The 24,700-nt window shown below is 36.9% G+C and overlaps 2 protein-coding genes and 1 pseudogene across 2 annotated transcripts; all 3 read left to right on the forward strand.

Annotated features, from left to right (window-relative positions):
* The first annotated feature begins 6,527 nt into the window (after positions 1-6,527).
* On the forward strand, positions 6,528-15,827 carry NAT12 (nucleobase-ascorbate transporter 12). Its single transcript, XM_021968697.2, has 10 exons — positions 6,528-7,358; positions 7,665-7,762; positions 7,865-8,035; positions 9,926-10,026; positions 10,867-11,002; positions 11,141-11,191; positions 11,475-11,762; positions 12,462-12,696; positions 14,462-14,748; positions 15,196-15,827. Exons 1-10 carry the CDS (start codon positions 6,833-6,835, stop codon positions 15,415-15,417), a joined length of 2,115 nt encoding a protein of 704 aa, XP_021824389.2. The 5' UTR covers positions 6,528-6,832; the 3' UTR covers positions 15,418-15,827.
* A 1,217-nt stretch (positions 15,828-17,044) lies between these two features.
* Positions 17,045-17,854, forward strand: LOC110765562 (agamous-like MADS-box protein AGL62; annotated as a pseudogene).
* A 1,038-nt stretch (positions 17,855-18,892) lies between these two features.
* Positions 18,893-19,411, forward strand: LOC110765557 (agamous-like MADS-box protein AGL61). Its single transcript, XM_021968694.2, has one exon. It carries the CDS (start codon positions 18,893-18,895, stop codon positions 19,409-19,411), a length of 519 nt encoding a protein of 172 aa, XP_021824386.2.
* Positions 19,412-24,700: the final 5,289 nt, after the last annotated feature.

The following is a 24,700-nucleotide window of genomic DNA, read 5'->3' on the forward strand; positions in this document are numbered from 1 at the left end:
TGAATATCGCCAGGTTGTGGGTGCCTTACAATACCTCACTCTTACTCGGCCAGACTTGTCCTATGCTGTGAACCAAGTGTGCCAGTTTATGCACTCACCTACAACAGTGCACTGGCAGGCCGTGAAACGCATTCTGCGATATTTGAAGGCCACATATGATCATGGGCTTCGGTATCAACCTGGCAAACTTGAATTGAACTGCTTATTCCGATGCTGACTATGCAGGGGATCCTGATACAAGACATTCTACTGGTGGTTTTTGTGTCTACTTTGGTTCTAACTTAATTTCCTAGAGCTCAAAGAAGCAGAAGACCGTTTCACGTTCTAGTACAGAGGCAGAGTATAGGCAATTAGCTTATACTGCTGCTGAGTTATCTTGGTTACGCTCTTTATTCCGAGATTTGTGTATTTTCTTACCAACACCTACTCTATGGTGTGATAATGTTTCTTCTATTGCGCTTGCTTCCAATCCAGTTTTTCATTCTCGGACTAAGCATTTAGAAGTCGACTACCACTATGTTCGAGAGAAAGTGGTTCGTGGTGAATTGCATGTTAATTATATTTGCTCTCAAGATCAGGTCGCTGATTTGTTCACGAAAGGTCTCAGTTCTTCACGCTTCAAAACACTTGTTTTCAAGCTTCCTGTTCTCCAAGGACCACTCAGCTTGAGAGGGGCTGTTAGACCAAGGTCTGACGTGGATAAGTCTACTGAGCTTTTGAATTTGAATGTTAGTTCTCTATCCTCAGGTTCTGTTGAATGAGGAGATTTGTGTTGTATAGAACTCTATCACTCCATAGCTAATATCCTGGTTTGTAGGAACAGCTCTCTGTTTTTCAAACTTGTACTTATCAATACGTTCATTATAAATATACAGCTGCAGCCATATTGGCAATGCAAGCTTTTCACACCATTTCAAAGTCTTACACAACATTCGACATGGTGATGGATGGCGGGGTGGTGGCAGTGGCGACAATAGCAAGGTAGGCGGTGGCGACGATGGCAAGGTAGATGACGACGGTGGGCTAGGATTATAGGCTAGGTGTATAGTGCATTGGAAATAGGTAGTGTTTAGGGTTAGGGTTTTTTATGTTGTAGAGACTGATCAAAACACATCAACATCATCGGCAATGACAAAGGAGAATTCCTCCTAATTCAGCGAAAACTTTTCTTCATTCCCCTCTTTTGAAAAGAAGGGGTCGTCGGAGTCAAGAAATAGGTTATATCTTCATGGGAATACATCAAGGTAATGTGGATACATCAATAAACATATCATTTTCACTCCCCTCCCCTCCCAGAGGAGGGTAGGAGAGCACTTAAATTGTAAGGAGAACGCAAGCACATGTCACAAGAGAACAAGGCTCTGATACCAAGTCAAACAAAGTAGGGCAAATTTTCAGTTATTTCATAAATCTCATATATGTATTCTTCTCCAATATTGAGGTATTTATAACGAAGTACAAAAATGTATTAACCCTAAATATAATAGGAAATAAATATAAATTAGAATAGAAAATAAATCTCAATTATAATACGACTAGACAAATAGGTAAGTAACCAAAATCCTAACATAGTAAGAAACTAAAATACTAACTAAATAAGGACTCGCCAACAAAAATATGCTCGTTTACTTTTCCAATCGCTCTTCCAGATGCGACACAATTCCTTGCATTGTCAGTTACTACTTGGAGAACATTATAGGATCCTACTTCTTCAATCCCCAACATATGATATGTTGGGTTCGAAGGTCAGAATTTTGGGCGACAATTGGCTCCCTCCTGAAAATAATTTGCATGCCATCCCATTGTCTCATGTGGTCGGTCCTATCTCCACAATGGTCCATGAAATTATCAACCTGGATACCAGAAGCTGGTATTTGCATAGGATATCTAGATTTATTGATCCTCATGTTGCCATCCTCATTCATTTCATCCCTCTGAAGAATCCAAGTCTGGGAGACCGTCTTATCTAGCCTTGGACCAAGGATGGATCTTTTTCTATGTGCAATGGATACCATTAGAAATAATCATAGGGTTATGCTTATTCCCCTCCACTCGTCCCACCAGATTGACAAGTCTGTTTGGAAAGCTATATGGAATTTAAAAGTGGTGCCCAAAATTAATATTTTCCTTTGGTGTCTTCCTCCTTTGTCTCTGTTTGTGTTCTGCTCTAATTTGGAGGAAACTATTGAACATGCCATCCTCATTTGTCCATGTGTTCATTATGTTTGGTTTGGATCCCCTCTCAATTACATGATCGATGTGAACCATATATCCTTCTTTGACACCTGGTTTCTTGGTTGGCTCACATGTCCGCATCTAGGGCAAACTAGGCGTATGGGGATTTTGAAGCACATTGGGTTCATTTGTTGGGAGATTTGGAAAGAAAGGTGTTCTGCCATTTTTTTTGGAAGAATTTCTTGCCCTGTTGATGTGCTCAGGCGATCCGCCTCTCTCCGTTATGAGCTTTTGCATGGGTCCGTTGGACCTTCTTGCCCCTTAGATACTACTATGTTGTCGCACACTTGGCATGCCCATCCCCCATTATGGATCAAAGTTAATGCGGATGGTGCTTGGCATCAGTCTTCCTTGGAAGGAGATGTGGGATGTATCATCTGTAATTCTAAAAATATATTTGTTTGTGGCTCTAGCACGTTCATTTCATGGTCTTCATCCACTGAATTTGAAGCCGAAGCTATCCTGAAGGGCTTGCTTCTTGCCTATGAGGGTGGCCATAGGAATGTGATAGTTGAAAGTGATTCTTAAGGGGTTATCAACTAGATTAAGCAATGTGACTGTTATGCGGATTGGAGAATTTTCCTATTATCCTGGAGATTAGGAAGCTTGCTATGTCCTTTCTCTTGTTTAGATGAGAGTGGGTTTCTTGTCTCCAAAATCAAGTTGCTCATGCTTTTGCAACCTTTGCCAACTTAAGGGTGCGATCTTATCGATAGCCAAACTAGCCTCCTCCCTCTTTGGTGCGGATTCTGGCATGTGACGGCCTTCCATGCCCCCCGAACTCCGGTCATAGAATCCAATAGTGTAGATATTTTATTTCATGATGTGGTGTTGGTGCTAGTCCATTGCTTTCTCTTTTCTTTCTCCTAGGTGGTGTTTATGGCCACCATGTGAAGCTTGCTTATGTTTTCAAGTTTTTTCTCATGTTTTTTGTCTTTGCTTGGGCCTTTTCCCCTTAATGAAGTACCTTTCAAAGAAAAATAAAAACTAGTTCCGCCAAGGAAAAATATCGCAACCAATATTCCTTATTTTGATTTGGAGAGAGAGAAAAAAGGACGATGGCAATCAACACGAGGCTAAGGAGCAAAATGATTGCAAATAATCGATGTATGTTTTTCATTTTTGAATTAATAATCTTTTAAGATATTATTTTCCTAGTAAGATTTATGCCTTCCATAAGAAATTTAGAGTTTCAATATTTTGTTATTAGTTAAGATTTATGAATATTAGAATTTCCTACATTTAATAAGACTTTAGGTTTGCTATTTAATAACCTTATGGAGTTGTATTTTCAACTTATTGTATTTTCAAAAAGGTGTTATGGGGTGTAACATACTTTTTGTCCTCTCTTCCCCTCTTTTTCCTTTCCTCTCCACCTCCTCTGTTCCTATCCTTTTTATTTCCCTTCTCGCATTGTCTTCGTCTCTATTTCGTTGGCTCATTTATGGCATAATTCTACATCATATCTCATGGAATCTATTATTTTTCAGTGTATCTGCTCTATTTGCAGAAGAGGAAAGTCGATTGGTGCGGATTCGTTATCTTTGGTGCTTGTGTACCATCTTTATTAGCTTTGTGACAACGAGGTTACAATTCGGCATCATTTAGTTTCTTTTTTTTGGAATAAGTTGCAATAACTATTTTTCGGGTTGCTATATAGTTTTCACCTCTTCTTTGTGAGAGTTTTCCACCTCTCTTTTGTGAGACTTTTATTTGTATTATTCTGATTTGGTTTTTCCAAGCTTTGTCTCTTTTTTATTCTTCTGACTTTGCAATCTTAGTTGACATGTCTATGCCAGAGTTTCTTCGGTCCCTCAAGATCGTTAGTAGAGGCACACCAGATTGTCTTAATTTTGATGTTAGATTTCTCCGTTATTGTAATGAACCTTTATAAGTGGCTTTTTTGGTTGAATTAGGAATGCAATCCCAAAATTTCTATATATAATAAATAAATAAACTCTAGTGATAGATTGCATCAACTGGGATGAAAACATGAATTGGTCTTGTTTAGTGATGAATGATGATGAGAGAGTATCATGGATGAGTTCTGAGAAATTGTTGTGGGATTGTTTTTCAATGGTAGAGGACGAGGGTTTATGGCCAATTTGGAATTGCTGTCACTTTTTTTAAAAAACTTATTCTACTGTGCTTGGAAAATAATAAGATGTAATGTTAAAGTTGTTCCAAGTTTGGTAAACAATCTTTTTAAAGTGATGTTAGTATAAAATGTAGTGTCAAAACCGTTTGGTAAATTTTAATATAAAACTGTTGTAATTGTGAGTAATGACTAAAATGGAATGATGTTGTTGGTAAATTTTAATATAAAACTATTGTAATTGTTAGTAATGACTAAAACATAAATGATGTTGAAAGTGTTACGTGCTAAGCATGTGGTGGTAGTGGTGGTGGTTGTGGTAGTGGTAAAGGTGGAGGCGAAGGTGTTGTTGGTGATGGAGGTAGAGGTGAAGGTGATGTTAGTGATGGAGGTGGAGGTAAGGTGCTAGTGGTGGTGGTGACGGAGTTGGAGGTGACGGTGGTGTTGGTAGACAATGACATTTTTAAAAATTAATAATGGTATTATGGGATTTAAAAATTTTCATTAAAGATTATTCTATATTTCTTGTGAAGCAGCTTTCAAAAGCTTATAAAAGTTGTTGTGGGAAGATCATGTTAGATTTATTTAATATACAATCTAGATCTTTCACACAAATATATAATACGTATAAAGACGTGAAGACATACCTGGAGCCATCTTCCTTGAGTACACAGCCTCTGAACTCATCCAATCCGTAGCAGCAGCAATCCTAGCAAGAACAGGAACGGCTTAAGACTTCTGCTCTCTCTCAGAATCTGTTTCAGCTCTCTCTTTATGATGAGAATATGTTAAAAGAATGTGTCTAATGAAAGCAGGGCCTTAAGTTTATATAGACTAGGTCAAGTCGTCTCTACTCATCACCGAGGGCCGACTTGACTTATCTTCCAAAGCCCACCAAATCGGTTCACGCACAAAAAAAAGGAAATAAATAGGACCCCTTAATAGGCCTCAAAAAACCCTTTCTTATTTCCCAAGGTTTTGGGCCTCAAGGTACAACTTAATTTAAACTCTTATCAAAACCTTATATAACTTAGTATCTAGTGCATCGATCTTAATAGGAAAACATAACATATCATTGTTTTTAAAATAATCAGCATATTTTATTTTTATCAAACATCCTAAAATGCTTTATTTTAAAGTGAAGCCAATTTTTGTTAATTTAAAAAAAAAAATACAAATTCCAAATGGGCCCTTATGCTTTTATCTAGATGTGTGTGCCGAAAGGGATTTTCTGGAAGCTGATCTCATCAATCATATACAAACCAAATAGTCAATCTGGTTATAGCCAAAATTATCAACTTTACCATCTTAAAAGTTTCAAATACTTATAAAGCCAACATTGTAACCACCACGCTCACTTTTAAATCTCTAACATTCAACATTTCATGAAAGTAACAAACTAATAATTTAATTGTACCAAAAAAAAAAACTAACAATTTAAGAGTACGTGTATTAACTCTTTTTTTTTTAATTTAAAACAAACTTTAGTACTTAGTTTTCAAAAAAAATGAAAAGTAAAAATTAAATGGTTATTAAACATACCTAAAGGTTGATATCAATATGTGAGGTGGAATCTATATATAAAGCAAAAGGTAGAGAATGGTAAAACATTCAAAATACCAAAAAATGTCATTGGTTCATACAAACATTAAGAATTGAAATCATTAATTAAACGAGGATAATATGGTAAATTAACACTTTTTATATTTTAAAAAATTAAAAATTAAAAATTAAAAAAAAAGATAATAGATCCTATTTCTATGGAACGCAACTACCCATTTTTTTTTTTAATTCTAAGATAAATTTAAATTTTAAAAAAAAAAACTTCTCGCAAGCGCGGAAGTGGGTACGAAAAAGCTAATATAATAGTAAATGATGATAGCAAGTAACAATTTAAGCAGTTTACATCTAAAATCAAACTATAGTTATTTTGATTTGACTCGGTCCAAAATTACACAATATTATTATTATTATTTGTTGAAAAATTACACAATATTAAAACTGAACAAAACTGCTTGAAAATGGTTCAATTTGGCCCGTTTGAAGTATTGAACGGTTTTTTGGGCAACCATAATTTAATTAGAAGAATGTTGTTCTTAAAAAAGACAAAAGAAAATCCAAAATATTTGTCAAATCACATCCTTCAAATTCAGGAACAAAATTATTAAAGACAGAAAAGAAATAATAAAAACGCGGTTTTAGCTTCTCCACCACTATCTTAGTCGTCTCTCTTTTGGCGTCTCTCTCTTCACTCTCTTCCCCTCTCTCTCTTCACTCTCTTTGCCCCTTCGCCCCTCTGCACACACTCTCACACTTCTAAGCGTCAAACCCTCCAACTCTCTCTCTTTCTCTCTCTGGGTTTTATTGGCGTTGCACTTTGTGCTTTGCTCCAAAAGCCCTAAACTTGGAGTACATTTTCAGATCTGCGCTGACATTTCATTCGATTCAAGCTATGCGCCACTAGTTTTACTTCCCTTGACTGAACAAACCCATTTCCCTAAAATGTCAAACTCCGACCCGAAAACCCGACCTCGTCCGGGTCCATGGCCTCCCGCTCCGGACTCCTCCTCAATGCCCCCTTCTTCTTGGGCTAAGAAAACCGGCTTCCGCCCCAAGTTCTCTGGCGAGACCAATGCCAGTGATTCCGGTCAGATATCGCTGCCGGCCCCCCGGCCCCGAGAGCCTGAAGCCCAGCCTGATCTCGAAGCTGGACGGGCCCGGCCTCAACCTCCTCCGAATGGCGTGCCCGAGCGCGAGGTGGCTGCACCGGCTCCAGCGGCACCTTCGGATAAGGACCAGACGGTGAAGAGGAGGAAGGACTCTAATGGAGGGTCGAAGGTTGCGGCCAATGGGCCCAGTGGGCCCAATGGGCAGGCGGCTGCTGGGCCCACGGAGCCCAATTCGCAGCCGCGGAGGCCGGCAAGGAATGAAGAAGTGGTTGATGTTTTGCCACACGGTGATGATGATGATGGGAATGTGGCTAGGCACTCGCATATGAAGTATGAGCTCAGAGATACACCTGGTCTTGGTGAGTGTCTTTTCTCCCGATTGTTTATTGCCAGTTTTTACATGTGGTATAATACAAATGTGTGTTGTGTTTTTTATTGAACTCAATTGATAATTTTTAAGCTGGGGGTGTTTGTACTCTTGTAGGTTGTAGAATTCGATTGGTTTTATGGATAATTCAAAATGGGTTATGCTTTTTGTGATTGTTTGGAGGTTTAGTTGTGTATTTGTCATGAAGTATTGTGAAAGTAACAATTTTTGCTTTTTTTTAAAGTTATGTTTTTTCACGTGATTGATATGGTTTGTGTTTGTTGGTACAATGTTTCAGTTCCCATTGGTCTCTACGGGTTCCAGCATTATCTTTCCATGTTGGGTTCGATAATTCTAATTCCACTCGTCATAGTTCCAGCAATGGGTGGGACTTATGTGAGTAGTTATAAACATATACCTTTTTCTTAATGTTATACATTTGTTTACTGGATGGTACAATGTTGGATCATTTGATTTGACTGGATTTAGTTTATGTAGGAGGATACTGGAAATGTTGTATCTACAGTGCTTTTTGTTTCGGGAGTGACCACTCTCTTGCAGACATCATTTGGATCAAGATTGCCTTTGATACAGGGTCCTTCATTTGTTTACCTAGCTCCCGCTTTGGCGATAATCAACTCCCCAGAATTTCGAGGACTCAATGGAAATGTATGCTTCTGTTCCTGATTTTGTTTAGTTTGATGGAAAGCTTAGTTACTGTCCTTTTTTGCATTTATCACCCTAATAGTTAAGCTTTCAGTCAAAGAGAAAGTGGATATTTATAGTGTTGTCTTTTCATGGATGCAATTTAGTAGAATCCTTTCAGTAGAGTACACCTTAATGATGCAAGGGATACATTTTATTTTGTTGTTTGATTTCAAATATACAGTGAACTATTACTTTATCCTACTTGCGAAGATGAAAGACATTCAGTGATTAGAAATCTATCTTTCAGTGGATCGTATCAGTTATAACTTATATCTTCCTAATTTTCTCCTCTATTTCTTTTTAAATTCCTTAATTGCCCATAAACTGTACATTAAGATGCACACACATTTGTGTATGCATGTATGAGTTATTACTCTCTTTCTTTCTCTCTCTACAAGGTGTCCTCTTAGCCTATAAGACTTGACTAGCAATCTCTAAGAAATAAAATTAGCCACAACAAAATTACATAAAAATAACAGACAACAGTGATAAAACTCTAAGACACTATAACTCTACAATCAGATAGTAAACAGAGAAAATAGTCCCTGAATTCTGGAGAAACCAAAGCCCATAAGGATGCCCAAAGTCGGTCTCTTTTCCACAAATTATCAACGTCCTGCCCCCTTGTCAACTATCCTTCTATTTTTTTCCACCCAAACTACCCCAAAGCCAGCCATCACAGCACACCTCCCCAGTACATTCCCTTCTTTCCACCAAAAAAACAGAATCCTCTCCTGTAAAAAGCGGCGCATGAGACTGGAATCACCCAACTTATGCCATCCTCCCTAAACAACATCGGCCACAAAGAAAATGCAATTGGATAGTGAAGAAGCAAATGGTCCAAGCCTTCAAAATCTGTTTCACACATAGCACACCAATGAGGAGATAGACAAGAAAAAAAACCGTCTCCTCTGAACCATGTCAAAAAGCATGCAACCTACCATGAGCGATTATCCAAGCTAGCACCCTACAGTACCTTAGGTGGTACTTGAGCCTTCTAAGTTACATGAGAGGGAATAAGCAAAGAAAGAGAAGAGTTGTCCGTTAGCGCGTTTGCAGGAGAATTACACCTGACTACTCCAATCTGAAGATTCTCCTTTCCCCCCCTACAAGGGACCAACAGAACAATTTCTAGGCAAGACAGTATCAAAGTTAACTCCCCTACCTCCTTATCACTTAGGTCTCTCTCTCTCTCTCTATCTATATATATATATATAACAAACACACAAACAAGAAAAGAACCTCTTAAGATTTCTTAGTTATCCAGTGCCAAAGAGTGGGTAGTCTATGCATTTAACCATAATTATGTACTTAAAGAAAGGTCATTTCAGATACACTTCAGGTTTTGGGTTTAACTGAATCAACTCAGAAAATCATTGATGCATAATTGCTTTGAATAATCTCAATCCTGAAATAAGGTTCTGCTACATTTTGGAAGGAAATCTCAACATTACACAGTAAATGTTTGGAAATTAGTTAAGCCTCCTATCAATATATTTAAATTTTCATGTTATTCAATGCTTGCCCTTAAACTGCAATTTAGCACTAAACTAGAGGTTCTTTTGACATACAAGCATGATGCATTCTTGCTCTCAATAAATCTCTTTACCAAATTGGAGGTTCTGATTATTAATGAAATAACAACATTACAAAGTAATGTTTGGAAGTGAGTCATGCTTCCAATGTATATATTTTGTTTCTCGTGATGTTTAATCCCTGCTCTTATTTATTTTTTTCATGTATTTGTTTTACTAGTTTCATTCATCTTTTACATGTTGTTTGAAATAGAATTGCCATTTCACTACTGTTGAATTCTTAGTAATATCTGCTGGTAATCCTTTATCATGGCAGAATTTTAAGCATATCATGAAGGAGCTACAAGGGGCTATAATAATAGGTTCAGCTTTTCAAGCAATACTTGGATATAGTGGACTAATGTCAATATTTTTGAGGTATGATTCCAGCATCTTTAAGCCCCAATCACCCATATCTGTGTATATATATTTATAAATATAATAGTTTAAGTTTTTTGCTACTTGGAAACAATCAAAATGCGTAATATTTAATAGTTTACTTTGAAATACTTTCCATGTACTGGGGTTGCCTAATCGGAGCTTGAGTGGATAAGTATGTTTAAGTTTCTTCATTTGTTATAGAGGGAATTGATTAATGGTTTCAGTTGTTTGTTGGTGTTTATGCTGATAGTTGGCATCCTTACCATGTCTTAACAAAAAAATTATATATCACTCATGTAGCGATCTTCAGTAGATAGGAGCTGCTCCTATTTAAGTGATGTCTGAGGCTTGTAATAGCTACCTCTCGATTCTGGGCCGATAGGTATGGATTCCTCCATGAGTTTGAAAAAATTGTTGAAATAGACATTTTTGAAGTTTGAAGAAAAAAATCTGCATATGATGCTTCCTTGAAACCACCGGTTAGATTTATAAGTCTCAAGTTTTTTGCAGACTATGGGCATTTGGGATTTGACCCATTTGACGTGGCTTAGTTGGTAGATGAGTCAGTTTCCTTTCATTTTCTGGGCAGTCTCGAAGAGTCAGTTTTCGTTCTTGTGTGTTTGAGGGTTTTTTTTTTTACTTTAATGATATATGGCCATTGAAGAAAGAAATCTCAGTAGAACATGTTTGAGTTCATTATTATGCATGCTTTACCACACAATTCATAGGGCCTTCGCATATTGGTTTTTTAGATTTTTGTGCAACACTCACAATAATTGGGTCTTGTATGGCAAAATCATTAACTCAACCTCAGTTCATTTGCCTTTTACTTTTCAGGTTGATCAATCCAGTGGTTGTGTCACCCACAATTGCTGCTGTTGGACTTTCTTTCTACAGTTATGGTTTCCCGTTAGTTGGTACTTGTCTTGAGATTGGTGCGGTGCAGATGTTGTTGGTCGTTATCTTTTCTCTTGTAAGTTTAGTGAAGCTACCTTTTATTTGGATTTGGTCATATAGGTTCAATATGATTTTATTGCTGCTGAACAAGTGAACAGTTTTTTTTCTCTGTTGTGTCAAAACACTTAATTCATTATTGTTGTACTTTCTGCAGTACCTACGGAAGGTATCTATTTTTGGTCATCGTGTATTTCTAATATATGCGGTGAGTTAGAAAGATTCAGATTTATATTGTATTAATACTTTTTACCACTATTGATCTCAGCATATATTTTATAAGGGCAGTGGTTTTCACTCTTCCCTTTTCTCCCTGTGTACTCCTCCCTTTTCCTTTGTAGCCTTAGGATTGAATAAACCAAAGGAGAATCATGGGACAAAAACAAGAGGAGGAGTACAGAAGGGGAAAATGGGATTGTGAAATTCAATACTCTTTTATAATTGTATGCATGCCTTCTGTAAACTAATGTGGTAGAATCTATAATTATCAGGTTCCTTTGGGTCTGGCAATCACATGGTCGGCTGCTTTCCTACTAACTGAAGCTGGAGCATATAGCTACAAAGGTTGTGATATAAATGTACCTGCATCAAACATAATATCTGAACATTGCAGAAAGCATGTTTCGAGGATGAAGCACTGTCGAGTTGATACCTCTCATGCTCTAAGATCTTCCCCGTGGTTTAGGTTTCCCTATCCGCTACAATGGGGTACTCCTGTATTCCACTGGAAAATGGCCTTTATCATGTGTGTGGTTTCCATTATCTCATCAGTGGATTCGGTTAGTTTTCTGTCATTTGTTATGCATTATCCTTTTTTTTTTGGATATAAACTTTTCTTGGAGTTCATACTTTTCTTAAAGCTTGAACTTTATATTCTCTTTTCTTTTCTAGCCCAATGTGAAGCACATGTTGGACTCGTAAGTTTAATGAACGTGGCAATAATATTTATATGTGAGGTCCTAAAAATTTTATGTTTGGTATGAGATGAATGATTTGGCTTTAATTCACATTTATAAATAAGTTTTGAACTCAGCTTGATTGCCTGAATGGAAGGTTTGGACGTACATCCTAGTTCTAGACTAATTCTTGATAACATTGGTCCCATAGAACTTTTGAGATTGAAGAGATTGCAAATTGTAACAATTTAGTTGGTAGGAATGTAAGCAAACAGCGACTCTGTACTAGTCGTTTTTTTTAGGTGAAAAACTATTGTTCCATGTTCTGAATTTTCCTCTTAGAAAAGCATCAATCTGATTACGTATATTACTCTTTAAAGATCCCAATTACATCACCGTATGAAAATTCCTCTTTGACAGTGCCCTCTACACTTGTGTAGCGGAAATATTGAACTAATCCTAAATTATTAGTTACAACATTAGGCATTATTCTTTGTTCCATCAAGCTGCTTATTTGATTTGTCATGCAATGCTGTTTGATTCCTTTGGTTGCTGAATTTGCTTTGTGTATAAACATGTCAGGTTGGCTCCTATCATGCATCTTCGTTATTGGTGGCTTCCAGACCTCCAACCCCTGGTGTTCTTAGTCGAGGGATTGGTCTGGAAGGTCTTTCTAGTGTCTTGGCTGGTCTATGGGGTACTGGAACAGGCTCCACAAGTTTAACTGAAAATGTGCACACACTAGCTGTCACTAAGATGGGAAGCCGTAGAGCTGTTGAATTGGGCGCATGCGTTTTGATTGTCTTATCCCTTGTCGGTAAGTGTTTGTTAAACTTCTGTTTTCAATTGCAACAATGAGCCTGTAACAACATAAATATGGAATCTTCTGTCATTTTTAGTGCATGCTTGGATCATTTTGTTATAGCATGCTACTACTATACAAGTATCTGTACGATTACTACTTCAACATTGGTTTCTTTTCTGGTTGGGTGTACTAGCATTTCAATATCAAGTGCATAGTTTGAATATCTAAAATGGCAAGTTTATCCATTTGGTTCTGGTTATTTGAAGATTGCAATTGCTTAGATTATTTCTTTGTGGCTTGGGTAATATATCCTCCACAATCTTCTTTATTCAATTTTTGGGATTACCGTTGGCTTATTCTACAGTTATTTGGCCTTCACTGGTTTGCTTATTCTGCAGTTATTTGGGCTTCACTGGTTGTTGTGAAATTTAATTGTTGACATTGTTGTTTCTCTACTGCTGAAAAATATGCATAAGGTTTGCCTGCTCATTTTAAGAAGAGTTGGAGGCATATGATGGTTGGGGATTGTGATTTCCATGAAATACTACTCTCTGAGCATTTTTTGATGAACTCTTTCTCTTGTTGTTTGTTTTATTTTTCTTCCTGAAGTATACAATAATGCACATGGGGTGGGAAAAGAATGAGGATCCTCAGTGGTTAGTTGAAGCCAATCTTGTGGTTTACTTTCAAACATTTGAATATGCTAAATATTAATCTTCAGATATAGTTTTTATAAGAAATCAGTTAAGGTACAAAGAGAAAGGGTAGGAGATTACGAAAGGCAAAAGACCTGGAATATATTAAAATGCAGACCTGAAGTCTTTGACACAAATTCGTCGCTATTGAACAAACACAAAAGACCCAGAGAGAGTTACAACCCTGCTAAAACGGCATGAATTTTCGAGGAAGTACACAATCTTTGGGAACCAGAAGTTATTCTTTGACTGTTGTCAACCAAAAAGCTTCTTCAAGAATGTAGGCTTTGTCTTTGCCTTAGCCTAATTCTTCTCTAAAATGTTTTATAGGTGAAAGAGGGTGTTCAAAATTGTGGTCACTTTTCAGTTTCTAGTTGCATTTCTTTAGATGAGGTTGATTCAGCATGAAATGATTTGACAAGATCTTCATCCTTATTACTATTGTCTGCCGAACACAAATATCAGTTTGATTTTTTTGGGTCATAGTACATCAAATTAAGTTAATGAAACTTACAGAACATGCAAGTAAACTTTTTAAGTCCTCTTCCAACTCGATTTAGAATATGCAAGTAACACAAATATCAGTTTGATTTTTTTGGGTCATAGTACATCAAATTAAGTTAATGAAACTTGATGAACATGCAAGTAAACTTTTTAAGTCCTCTTCATACTCGATTTATAATATGCAAGTAAAATTTTGTGATTCTGATCGTTTTGGTTTCTGGGCTGATTGATCTATCCAAGGGTTTGAGGTTGGTCTCAAAATAACTTGATCGTATGCTGTACACATTACATTATTCACTTTGTCAAGATGACAGTAGAATATCTGTGTATTGTATGATCTTGGACCCAACCAACCTTTCAGCTGTTGAAATTGGCTATTAGATCCTGACCATCTTTATCTTTATTAGCAACTTAGAATCAACATTTGTTTTCAATGTTTCCTCTCTCTTTATATGATATCACCACATCAAGGTGATTTGGTATCCATTACCACTTGAACAACTTAAAAGACAAAGTTGAATGTAGAATCAAGGGCATGCTTCTCACTGAAACTAATTACTGTTATGTTATACTTGCAGGTAAAGTTGGAGGCTTTCTAGCATCCATTCCCCAAGTCATGGTTGCCGCACTGCTGTGCTTTATGTGGGCGATGCTTGCTGCATTGGGCTTGTCCAATCTACGTTATAGTGAAGCTGGAAGCTCTCGGAATATTATCATAGTTGGCTTATCTTTGTTTTTCTCGCTTTCAATACCGGCCTACTTTCAGCAATATGGCATCTCCCCAAACTCCAACTTATCTGTTCCAAGTTATTTTCAACCATACATTGTAGCTTCTCATGGGCCGTTCCGCAGCAAATATGGAGGGGTATGCTTCCACTTGACCTTCTGCGATAAGAAACATTTGTTCTGCATGTATTTGCTTTTCCCTGTTGAATGGTAGAAACGAACAATATTGGTCAACTGACCCACTCTTTATTTTACGATTTTTGAATACTAGAGGAAACAAAGGAAAACTAGATAAAATAACTGGCATAGTTTAAGAGATTGCGAACAATAGTATAGAAATCAGCTGCCTTTCTTTATTTGTTCTACTGTTTTTTTGGTCTGATATTTGTTCTACTGTTCAAATTGTGTTCGTACTAAGGGAAGACCCTACAAAAATAGGAAAAATCAAACAATTTAAGCCACTAATATCCCAAAACAATTTGAAGGCATGCTTACATATCAGTGTCACGTACCATTTCACATGCTGGACCTTTATGCGTAATTGATTTTGCAAACCAATAAACTGTAATTAAGATTCTCTTTGTAGGTGAACTATGTGCTGAACACATTGCTATCGTTACACATGGTGGTTGCATTCCTTGTGGCTGTCATCCTGGACAACACCGTACCTGGCAGTCGTCAAGAACGTGGAGTGTATGTGTGGTCTGAACCTGAGGTTGCAAAGAGGGAGCCCGCTGTAGCCAAGGATTATGGGCTGCCCTTCAGAATTAGCCGGGTTTTCAGATGGGTGAAATGGGTTGGACTTTGATAGAATTTTTGGTTGGTGTGAGTGTTAATCAGATATTCAAGCTTTTCAGAAACCATTTTCAGGGGGATTATTGTAGTGTTACCGTGATTCTAAAGGTAAGTTCGGGGCATATATTCTTAATTATTGGTCTGGAAACTGTTTTTTCCTACACGAAGGGACTTGCGACTTCTTAGGTTTATAGGTCTTATAGAGATATTTTGTGTACATTTGAGGAACCAGAAGATCTGGTTGTGTTGTAATCTTAGATTAATGTATCTAGTGTTGAGTCATTGGGACCTTTTTCATGCGGTCAAGTGATCTTCATGTATATGCTTTTTTCTTTTGTTTTCTTTCCATGATCAGCTTAGACCTCAACTTTCACGAATGTTGGATTCTCAATGGAAAAAGAAAAAGAAAGGTATTCACACCGAGTGAGTGAGATCTGCAATGTGGAATGTTGTATTTTCTTTTATTTAGTATTTAGATAATCCCTAAATATCATGATTGTGAGATTTATTTTATCCTTTCTTTTTAGTAGTGAACTATTTGTGCATATTCGGATCTATTTGTCTTGAATTTATATGCAACGTTTGAATTTTGTATGCATGCATGCCTTTCAATGATGAAATCTGGATGAGATGAGTTGTATATCTAGCTTTCTTGAATACAAGCAATAGTATAAACTACAAGGGGTAGGGGTGTTTCTCTTGCATAGACACTACTAAGATGTCATAGGAGTTCAAACTAGAAATCACTTATCTACAATTCGAAGTCTTTTTTCACTAAGCTAGATCCCATTGGCATTGTATTATCTAGCTTTTGGTTGAAAGCTTGGAAGTTCTTATGTAGCATAGATCGGCTAAAGTGTCTCAGAGCCCAGAAAGGTCAATTGACTTTGAAAACCCTTAGCAGAATAATATTTTAATGTAGAGGACTATGAAGAATGGGTTCTTATAAACCTGGAAATAAGTTGAAAAATAGGAATACAACTGTGATTCCTTAGATGGTTTTTGAATAAAGGAGTTATTTGAAGGATACAATCGAGCCAGAAAATAAAACAATTAACCAAATAAAGAAATAGAAGTCAAATAAATAATAAAGACTCGATGAGTGGTGACTTAGATAATTGACAGGAATTAAACGAAGAGCCTTCAAGTCCAATTTGAAACTCTAACTCAAATTCAAATTTTGAGTTGGAAAAAAAAAACTAAAAATCAACTCCTAAATTAATTTAATTATCCCCTCTTTATTATTATTATTTTTTTCAAAGAAACTTAATTGCGACAACTTCTCAGTATTTTCATACGAAGGAACACGAAACCAATTCCCAACGTTACATAAAGATTTTGAATTTGAGAAAAACACAAAAATATCAGAAGTTTTTTAGGAAACCAAACTCGAATAATTAATTACCTATTTTAGTTACCTTACTTATAAATCCATTCTCATAAAATTGTTTCCAATTATGAATTAATATAATATTATATAGATAATTGTTTCCAATTGAATATTAATGTAGGAAGGCGTGTTGACTTGGGAGACAATCCAAAGAAAAGGAAACCAGCATTGACAGGGCACTTAAGAACTTGTATGCGTATATAAGCAATCACACGCTCTTTTTTTTGTGTGTTCACAACCTCTCTATCTTATTTCCCCAATTTATAATGGGGAAAAGGAAGATAGACATCAAGAAAATAAACAACAAGAACTACCTAAAGGCCACTTTCTCAAAGCGGCGTAAGGGACTCTTTCGCAAAGCCACTGACCTTTGCTGCTTGTCTGGTGCCCAGATTGCGATTATCACCTTTTCACCCGGTAACAAGCCCTTCATCTTTGGACACCCCTCCGCGGAAACAGTCATCGATCGATTTCTTGGCGAACAAGCTTCATGTACAGCGGATGATGATGATGATGAGGGCATTGGACCCGTTGATGGTGAGGATGGTCATGAAGATTTGGAAGCCAGTCATGATGAAGAGGATATTGGATCCGTTGATGCTGAGGATAGCCATGAAGATTCAGAAGCCCATCAAGAAGAAGAGAAAGAAGATGAGGCTGGTGGTGATGGAGAAAAGGTCAGTGCATGGTGGGATGAGCCTATTGATGAAAATTTAGGACTACATGAACTTAAGAAGTACAAGGGTTTGCTAGAATGTTTGAAAGAGAATGTGGCTAGTAAATTAGATGAGATGAATAAAAGAGAATTTTACACCAAGGATTATTTGGCTATGCTTAATTCAGAGATCGGTTCTACTTCTACTACTTGCCAATAAAGAGATCTATGCGATTAGTTTTGTTGGTTTTTGTTTTTGTTAGAAAACTCTAATTCATCAACCCTTTGTTGTTGAACAGAGAATTTTGTGTTATTACTCTTGAATTGAAGCCTTTGATTTCATTAAATTGTTAGGATTCTGATAGTCCTAGTCCTTTTGTTGTTGAAGAAATTACAAGTAACCAATTCCGAAACAAATTAATGAAGTTGTAGATCTCTCTAAGTACTGTGGAATCGATATCGATCGGGATATTACATGCTTGATTTGGTTAAGAAAGGAGAAAATTTTGTAAGGCAAAAGTTAAAGAAACTCTCTGAATGTAGGCATGCGGCGACAGACACTTTGTTGGTTTGCAGTTGTAGGTCATACTTCCATCTTTCCACAAGATCTGAATCGCTCATAACGGATAATAAGTTAGACTTTTTAGGTTATGGAAATTCTGATTTCGAAAAGTTTCAAACTGTTGAGCCAATTTTAACCTTTCAAAATTTTGAACTACTTTCCGAAATTTTTCAAAGAAATTCTGAAAATATTGGCCTCAAGTAAGTTCCGAAATTTTCCGAAAATTCCAAGTTGAATGTTTGAAATTCCGAAATTTTTTGGAACAGAATTGGAAGATTTGAATTGGAATTGGAAACCCCTTATTCAGATCCAATTCGTTCAAATATCAAGCCTAGACCCTAACCCAGGAACACATGGTGTTTGAGAAGTCTCAAGAATAATTTTTTGAGACGTCTGAAGAAAAGTGACATTGATAACCTAGGGTTGGAGTTTATATAATTAGGAGATACCTAGTCCTTGTAGGAGTAGAATTCTTTTATTAGAGTTTGGAGTCAAAATTATTATGGGCCCAAACTAGGGAGGTTTCCAGCGTATCACTACCGCAGTATTGGGCTGTAAACAAAAAAAAAGTCAAGGATTAACTATAGCGTTGAATCTATTTCCGTAATGTAACAAGACCTTCTTTCATAATAAAAGGAAAAAAAATTTCAAAAATAAAGTGTTTCCAATTATCGCACAAAGGGAACCCAGCATTGATAGGAAAAGGGAACCCAGCATTGTTAGGAAGCCTAGTCATCTTTACATATATATAGCATGCAGTTTTTTCTTTGGTGCACTCACAAACTTTCTACTCATCAATCCTGTAAATAAACAAGGTACTATTTACTACGGATCAAGAACAAGAAATCCACACCCGTACATATATATCCAAAAAAAAAATCATGGGAAGACATAAGATCGACATCAGGAAAATAAACAACAAGAACTACCTCAAGGCCACCTTCTCAAAGCGGCGCAAGGGTCTCTTCCGCAAAGCCACTGATCTGTGCTGCTTGTCGGGTGCGCAGATTGCGATTATCACCTTTTCACCTGGTAACAAGCCCTTCCTCTTTGGAAACCCCTCTGCCGAAGCTGTCCTAGATCGATTTCTTGGTGAACAAGCTTCATGTACATCTGATGATGATGAGGAGGAGGGCCTTGGATCCACTCCTGAAGACAGTGATCATGAAGATTTAGAAGCATCGCACGAAGAGAGTGGTGAAATTGAGGATGTTATGTATGAGGACAGAGTCAATTTTTGGTGGGATGAGCCTATTGATGATGAATTGGGTATATATGAACTTCAAAAATATAAGGGTTTGCTAGAAGCTTTGAAAGAGAATGTGGCTAGTAAGTTAGATGATATGAATTGGAGAGAATTTTCCACCAAGGATTTTTTGAGTATGTTTTGTAATTCATAGATTGGTTCTACTACTTGCGAAGAAGATCTATGCCATACTTTTTCTGGCTTCTTCTTGAAGCCATAGGTTTCACTTTCGCCTTTCAGCCAATAATATTTTTTCTTTCATAATCAAATTAGAAGACTTTCTCTCATTTAAGTTGTTAGAATTTTGAACATACCAAACACTCCGTGGACTTAACCCAATTGTGGGTGAAACACGTAAATCTCAAGTGTCGTTTGATTGCATGTTTTTGCTAAATCATTATTTAAAAGTTGCAATCCCTAAGCACTGGAACTCCTTCTAAGGGACGACCTGCTTGGTCATGCCAAGTTGGTTTGGAATGAATGTCAACATTGATTTCGAAGCGGTAATCTTATTGTTTAACCAAATTTAGGCATCAACACATGACATTTTGGATGGAGGAGAGATAACAAGTTGAGATAACGACCATAAATATAATTAATAATTTTAATTAAAAAAAGTACAACAATAAAGTTGGCCCATCCCGTCTAGGCCCGACCCACTAAACCAAAAAAGAAATGTGTTCTTTATAAAAGATAACATATGTTGAGGATGGAGGAGAGAGAATAAGTTGGGGGACTGATTTTAGTACAACTGTTTGACTTAAAACTGCTTATCTTTGAGCAATTAGTTCTTAGCAATAAGTTCATTTTAGGATGATATATTAGACAATTACCCATATAGAGTCTATTTAGAGGGAAAAAAACCCAAAACTAGCCACTTGTCATTTTCTAATTAATTTTAGAAGTTTTTTAACACACTATGAACCAATTAGAAAATGACAAGTGGCTAGTTTTGGAGTCTTCACTCCAAATAGGCTCTATATAGGTAATTGTATAATATGTCATGCTAAAATAGATCTACTAATGATAAGCCCTTATATTAAATTCAACAGTGTCCTCATATAAGGTTCACAAATTGAGGTTCTCACTGAACTGCCCTTCTTGAAAGGGGTATGAAGTACCAAAAGAGCTAAGTAGGCCTTTGGGCATTGCAGGCCACTCACTAACTACATACCCAAAGAAGGCCTTGAACAAGTCAAATGAAATATACAAGAATTCTATAGTGAGGGCCTTATCTAAGGTCTTTAGATGATGCCCTATCTCTTAACCTTTGATCTAATAATTAAGAGATTTTCATCTGGTATTGGAAGTGGAGGAATGATTTTATCTTTAATAATGCAGCAGACTTACCTTTTAATTCCCATGAATTGATCATTAATGCGGCTAGAGATTGGGTTAAGGCTACTACTAATATTCATCCTGGAGTTGGTAAAATTCAGATTATGTTAGCTTGGACTCCTCCAGATATTGGGGTTCTCAAGCTAAACGTGGATGGGTCACGTAAAGGCAGCACTGGAAGCATTGGTGCTGGAGGGGTTATCAGAGATCATGCGGGTCATTGGATTGCTGGCTATTCTGCCAACTTGGGGCAGGGGCAAATTCTTGAAGCTGAGTTATGGGGCTCATTCTTTGGCTTGAAATTAGCTGTCGAAAAACATTTAAATGATGTTGTTGTTGAGATGGACTCAACTACTGCTGTGATGCTTGCTTATGCATAATACTGAGATGGACAGTTGTCATCATACTGGTGGTTTGGTTACCAACTGCAAGGAGCTAATGAATCAAATTGGAAGGATTAGGCTTAATCATATTTATAGGGAGAGGAACTATGTCGCCGATCGTTTGGCTGATTGGAGTCACAATATGGACCTGAGTTACTGGTTTTTTGATGATAGTCCTAAATGGCTGGGACCTCTGTTGCTTGATGACTCGTCGGGGGCTACTACAGCCCGCTTGATAAATATAATATAGCCTTTGTGTTTTTTTAACTTTTTGGGGTTTTTGACCCCCTTATTTCATCCAAAAAGATATAGGACCTCATCTAAGGGCCTGGCCCTCATTATAAAATGACTCAAGAAATATAAGCCAAATAAATATAGTGGGCTTTGTTACTATGCCCAAACTCTTTTTACTTTTTATTTGGAAAAATATGCTCTAGGTCCTTTGTTTCTTTTTTGTTCTAATTATTTCATTACCCTTTTACACTAACACAAATGTTAAACAACTTGTTTCTTTTGTCTAGGTACTATCATTCACTGTTTTAAGTTTTAAATTATTGTGTGTATTTTTTAATCATTATCTAGGTAGTGGGAAGGGAAGTATTTATATTGGTTGTCTCAAAATTGTCTCATACATGAATCGAATCCGGGTGCACTTGAAAGGAGGGGGAGAATTTGGCCCATTTTGTAGCTGTGGTGCCATTCCACGGGCAAATTATTATGTTCATGCCTTGTATTGAGCCACACAAACTCAACAATAAACGGTCAACTTATGAACTAACAAGTTAATGTATGCAGCTTAATTTTGTCGTTGACCATTAAATCCTAAACCATAGGACATGTAAACGATCCTTTTAGTGATTATTGTAGAGCTAGCTTCAGTAGGCTAGTTTGAAAGTGGACTCTCTCTCTCTCTCTCTCTCTCTCTCTCTCTCTCTCACTCTCACTCTCTGGAGTTGACATGAATGTATTATAATTACATAAATTTGGTAGCTAGTTGATGATGTTACAGTTATGGGGTTTGTTTCTCTTACATATGAGACTGCGTTACATTTGCTAACACCGTTGATCAAGTTGACTAAACTTTCATCTATAACGTTAAAAAGATCAAGTTGGCTAAATTTAATCCATAACGCTCATTGCGTCTCACTATTGAAAATGCATAAATGTTGTCATGAATCAACTGTAGATATTATTATATTCTGATCCACTGACACTGTTTAAGCATTATGGCTTGCGTCTCACTTTGTTTCCTCTCCAGACCTCTTCAGCTCTGGCTCCTCTTCTGCCTCTGTCTCTTGCCTTTTACTGATTTCATTTTGGGCATCATGATTTAGAATTGACTTGTTATAGGGCCAAATGCTTATGGGCCTACTTGGATCATGATCCCAATTAATCTGTTATCAATGAATTTTTATTTATTTCCAGTGTTTTATTTTCAAACTACGTGGACATCATGTATTTTATACTACTCCTTCTATGCTTTTATGTCTGTTTACAATGACATCTGTACGATAATAACGTCCAGACATACTATATATATATTTTTTGGTTTGAACCATGAGGTGGTCCTGAATGGGCCCCAACTATGGGTGGCACTTTTAAGCCTTAACCACAACCCAGACTAATCCCCACTCACATCGGGTCGGCCCGTAAGGGGTAAAGTGTTGGCCAAAGTGGTGACTCCGTACGAGAGCAAGGATCGAACCTCTGACCTCTCTTAAGGAATGAGAGTGCCGAACCACTCACACCAACCACCTTGGTTACATACTATATATATTTCAACGATTAAGAAATTAATTTTTTTCAGTAATTAAATACTGTGTATTGTATATTTGTTTATTTTGTCGGTTACTGTGTATAATTAACTTGTCATATGTGCATCACAATCTGCACTCTTTATTTTAAAACTTTCATCAATTTTTATATATTATAAAAACAATAAGAAATTAATTCGATATGAATTAGTCAAACAATTGTTAAGCTCATAATTTCATACATATACATGCCCAATTTACTTACTTCTTTTGCTTAGTTCCTATAATTCTAAGTTATTTCCCTCCCTTTGTGTGTTTTGTAGGCCAATAGAGCAAGAGAGCATAATTCATGCAATTCAAGCATGTTAAGGCCTAATTTGGATGAATGGAAGAAGAGCTTAAAAGACAAACTCATTTTGGCTACAGCCCCCTGCCAGTCCAGTTCCGTAGGTCATATTGCAAGCTTTGTTTCAGCAACCTACACAGCTCGGATGAGGCAGCATTCTTCATGACAGTTGTTCCAATGGGTGTGTACTATAACATATCCAAAATTCAGCCCCATTGGATAAATATGGAGTCTGTTACCTAGCAAACACAGAGCCATGCTCAGGATGGATTTTATCAGCGCGCAAAATGAGTTAGCAATTTGTTTTGGCCTTAACTTCCTCCTCCGACCTTGGATTGGCCCAAATGACATATGGCTGGAAAGAAGACATTCTGAACTTCAATTTCGAGTGCTTAAAGTCCTAATTTGATTAAGAGAAGCCCAAGTTGTAAGCCCTTGAAGTTGCTGGTTATGCTGACCTCAGCATGTGCTGGTTGGATGCTTGGTCATGGTGAGCTAGGTATGAGCTATCATTTCTGGTTGGAAGCTTGGTCATGGTGACATGAAGATGAGCTAGGGCTGCTGGTGGGATCTATTGGTGAAGTGCATCAACCAATTCAGATTTTATAATGCAAGTGTTGTATGCATTAGTGAAGTGCATCAACCAATTCATCTTTTATAATGCAAGTGTTGTATGCATTAGCCATATTGAATTCAGATTTGTCACTCCCCTCTCCCTATAAATACCACATCCATTCCACATTCAAGACACAACAAATCCTGAGATTCACAACCCCCACAATTCACTCCAACCATCCTCAAACACTCTCAAAATCCCAAACACTCCAACAATCACCAAAACAACTCCAGCAAACCTCTCTTCCATTTCCCTACGAATTTCATCTTCCTTAGCCATCACCACTCACTCAAACTCATCCCAAATCACCTCCATATCCTTCATACATCTTTCTAGAAGTGGGGAAGCTCTTGGAGAAGCATTAGAAGTGGAGAAGCACTTGGAGAAGCCTTGGACACCACAAGAACTTCAGAAAAAGGGTTTTTCTACTCTTATTGTATTCATTATGTTTTCTCATTTCTGTTCAAGTCTCTTTTCCATTATGAGTAGCTAAATCCATAACTAGGGCTTCGATGTAACCTAACATGAATATTCTGGGTTTATAAGTTTGGAGTTTCAAGTTTGATTCATGATTCATGTTCTTATTCATTATGCTTATAAGTTAACATGCTTGTTTGAATGATTGATCACCATTAGAACTTGTTTGTTAACTATCTTGGTTTGAATTAAGAGTATACACCATGCTTTAATTCGAATTGAACTATGAATAGGAAGAGTATGTATGGACATTCGACAACAGGGATTAGATACATACTTGGTTGTTTAAAATGTTCTTCTATGCTTAATGGGTTCCTAATGCTTAATTTTAGGTTAGACAACAAATGATCAAATTAGGGAATTAGGAACACAAGGTTAGGACCAAACACCATGGCCTAATCATACTTTAGCTAGAATCAATCTTTGAATCTGAATTAGACTTGTTACTTGAATCTTTATAACCCAGAATTGAATTGTTATGGTGATTCGAATGCCCTAGTCTCAAAATCTGTTTTCCAACTCTTAAAAC

The sequence above is a fragment of the Prunus avium genome, chromosome 6 (assembly GCF_965620075.1).
Source record: "Prunus avium chromosome 6, drPruAviu1.hap1.1, whole genome shotgun sequence".
Taxonomy (NCBI): domain Eukaryota; kingdom Viridiplantae; phylum Streptophyta; class Magnoliopsida; order Rosales; family Rosaceae; genus Prunus; species Prunus avium.

Excerpts from the sequence above, each read along its gene's own strand:
- NAT12 (XM_021968697.2), top strand. The coding sequence starts at position 6,833 with ATGTCAAACTCCGACCCGAAAACCCGACCTCGTCCGGGTCCATGGCCT. Across the intron at positions 7,359-7,664 it reads CAGAGATACACCTGGTCTTG|TTCCCATTGGTCTCTACGGG; the intron begins GTGAGTGTCTTT and ends ACAATGTTTCAG. Across the intron at positions 8,036-9,925 it reads TTCGAGGACTCAATGGAAAT|AATTTTAAGCATATCATGAA; the intron begins GTATGCTTCTGT and ends TTATCATGGCAG.
- LOC110765557 (XM_021968694.2), top strand. The coding sequence starts at position 18,893 with ATGGGAAGACATAAGATCGACATCAGGAAAATAAACAACAAGAACTAC.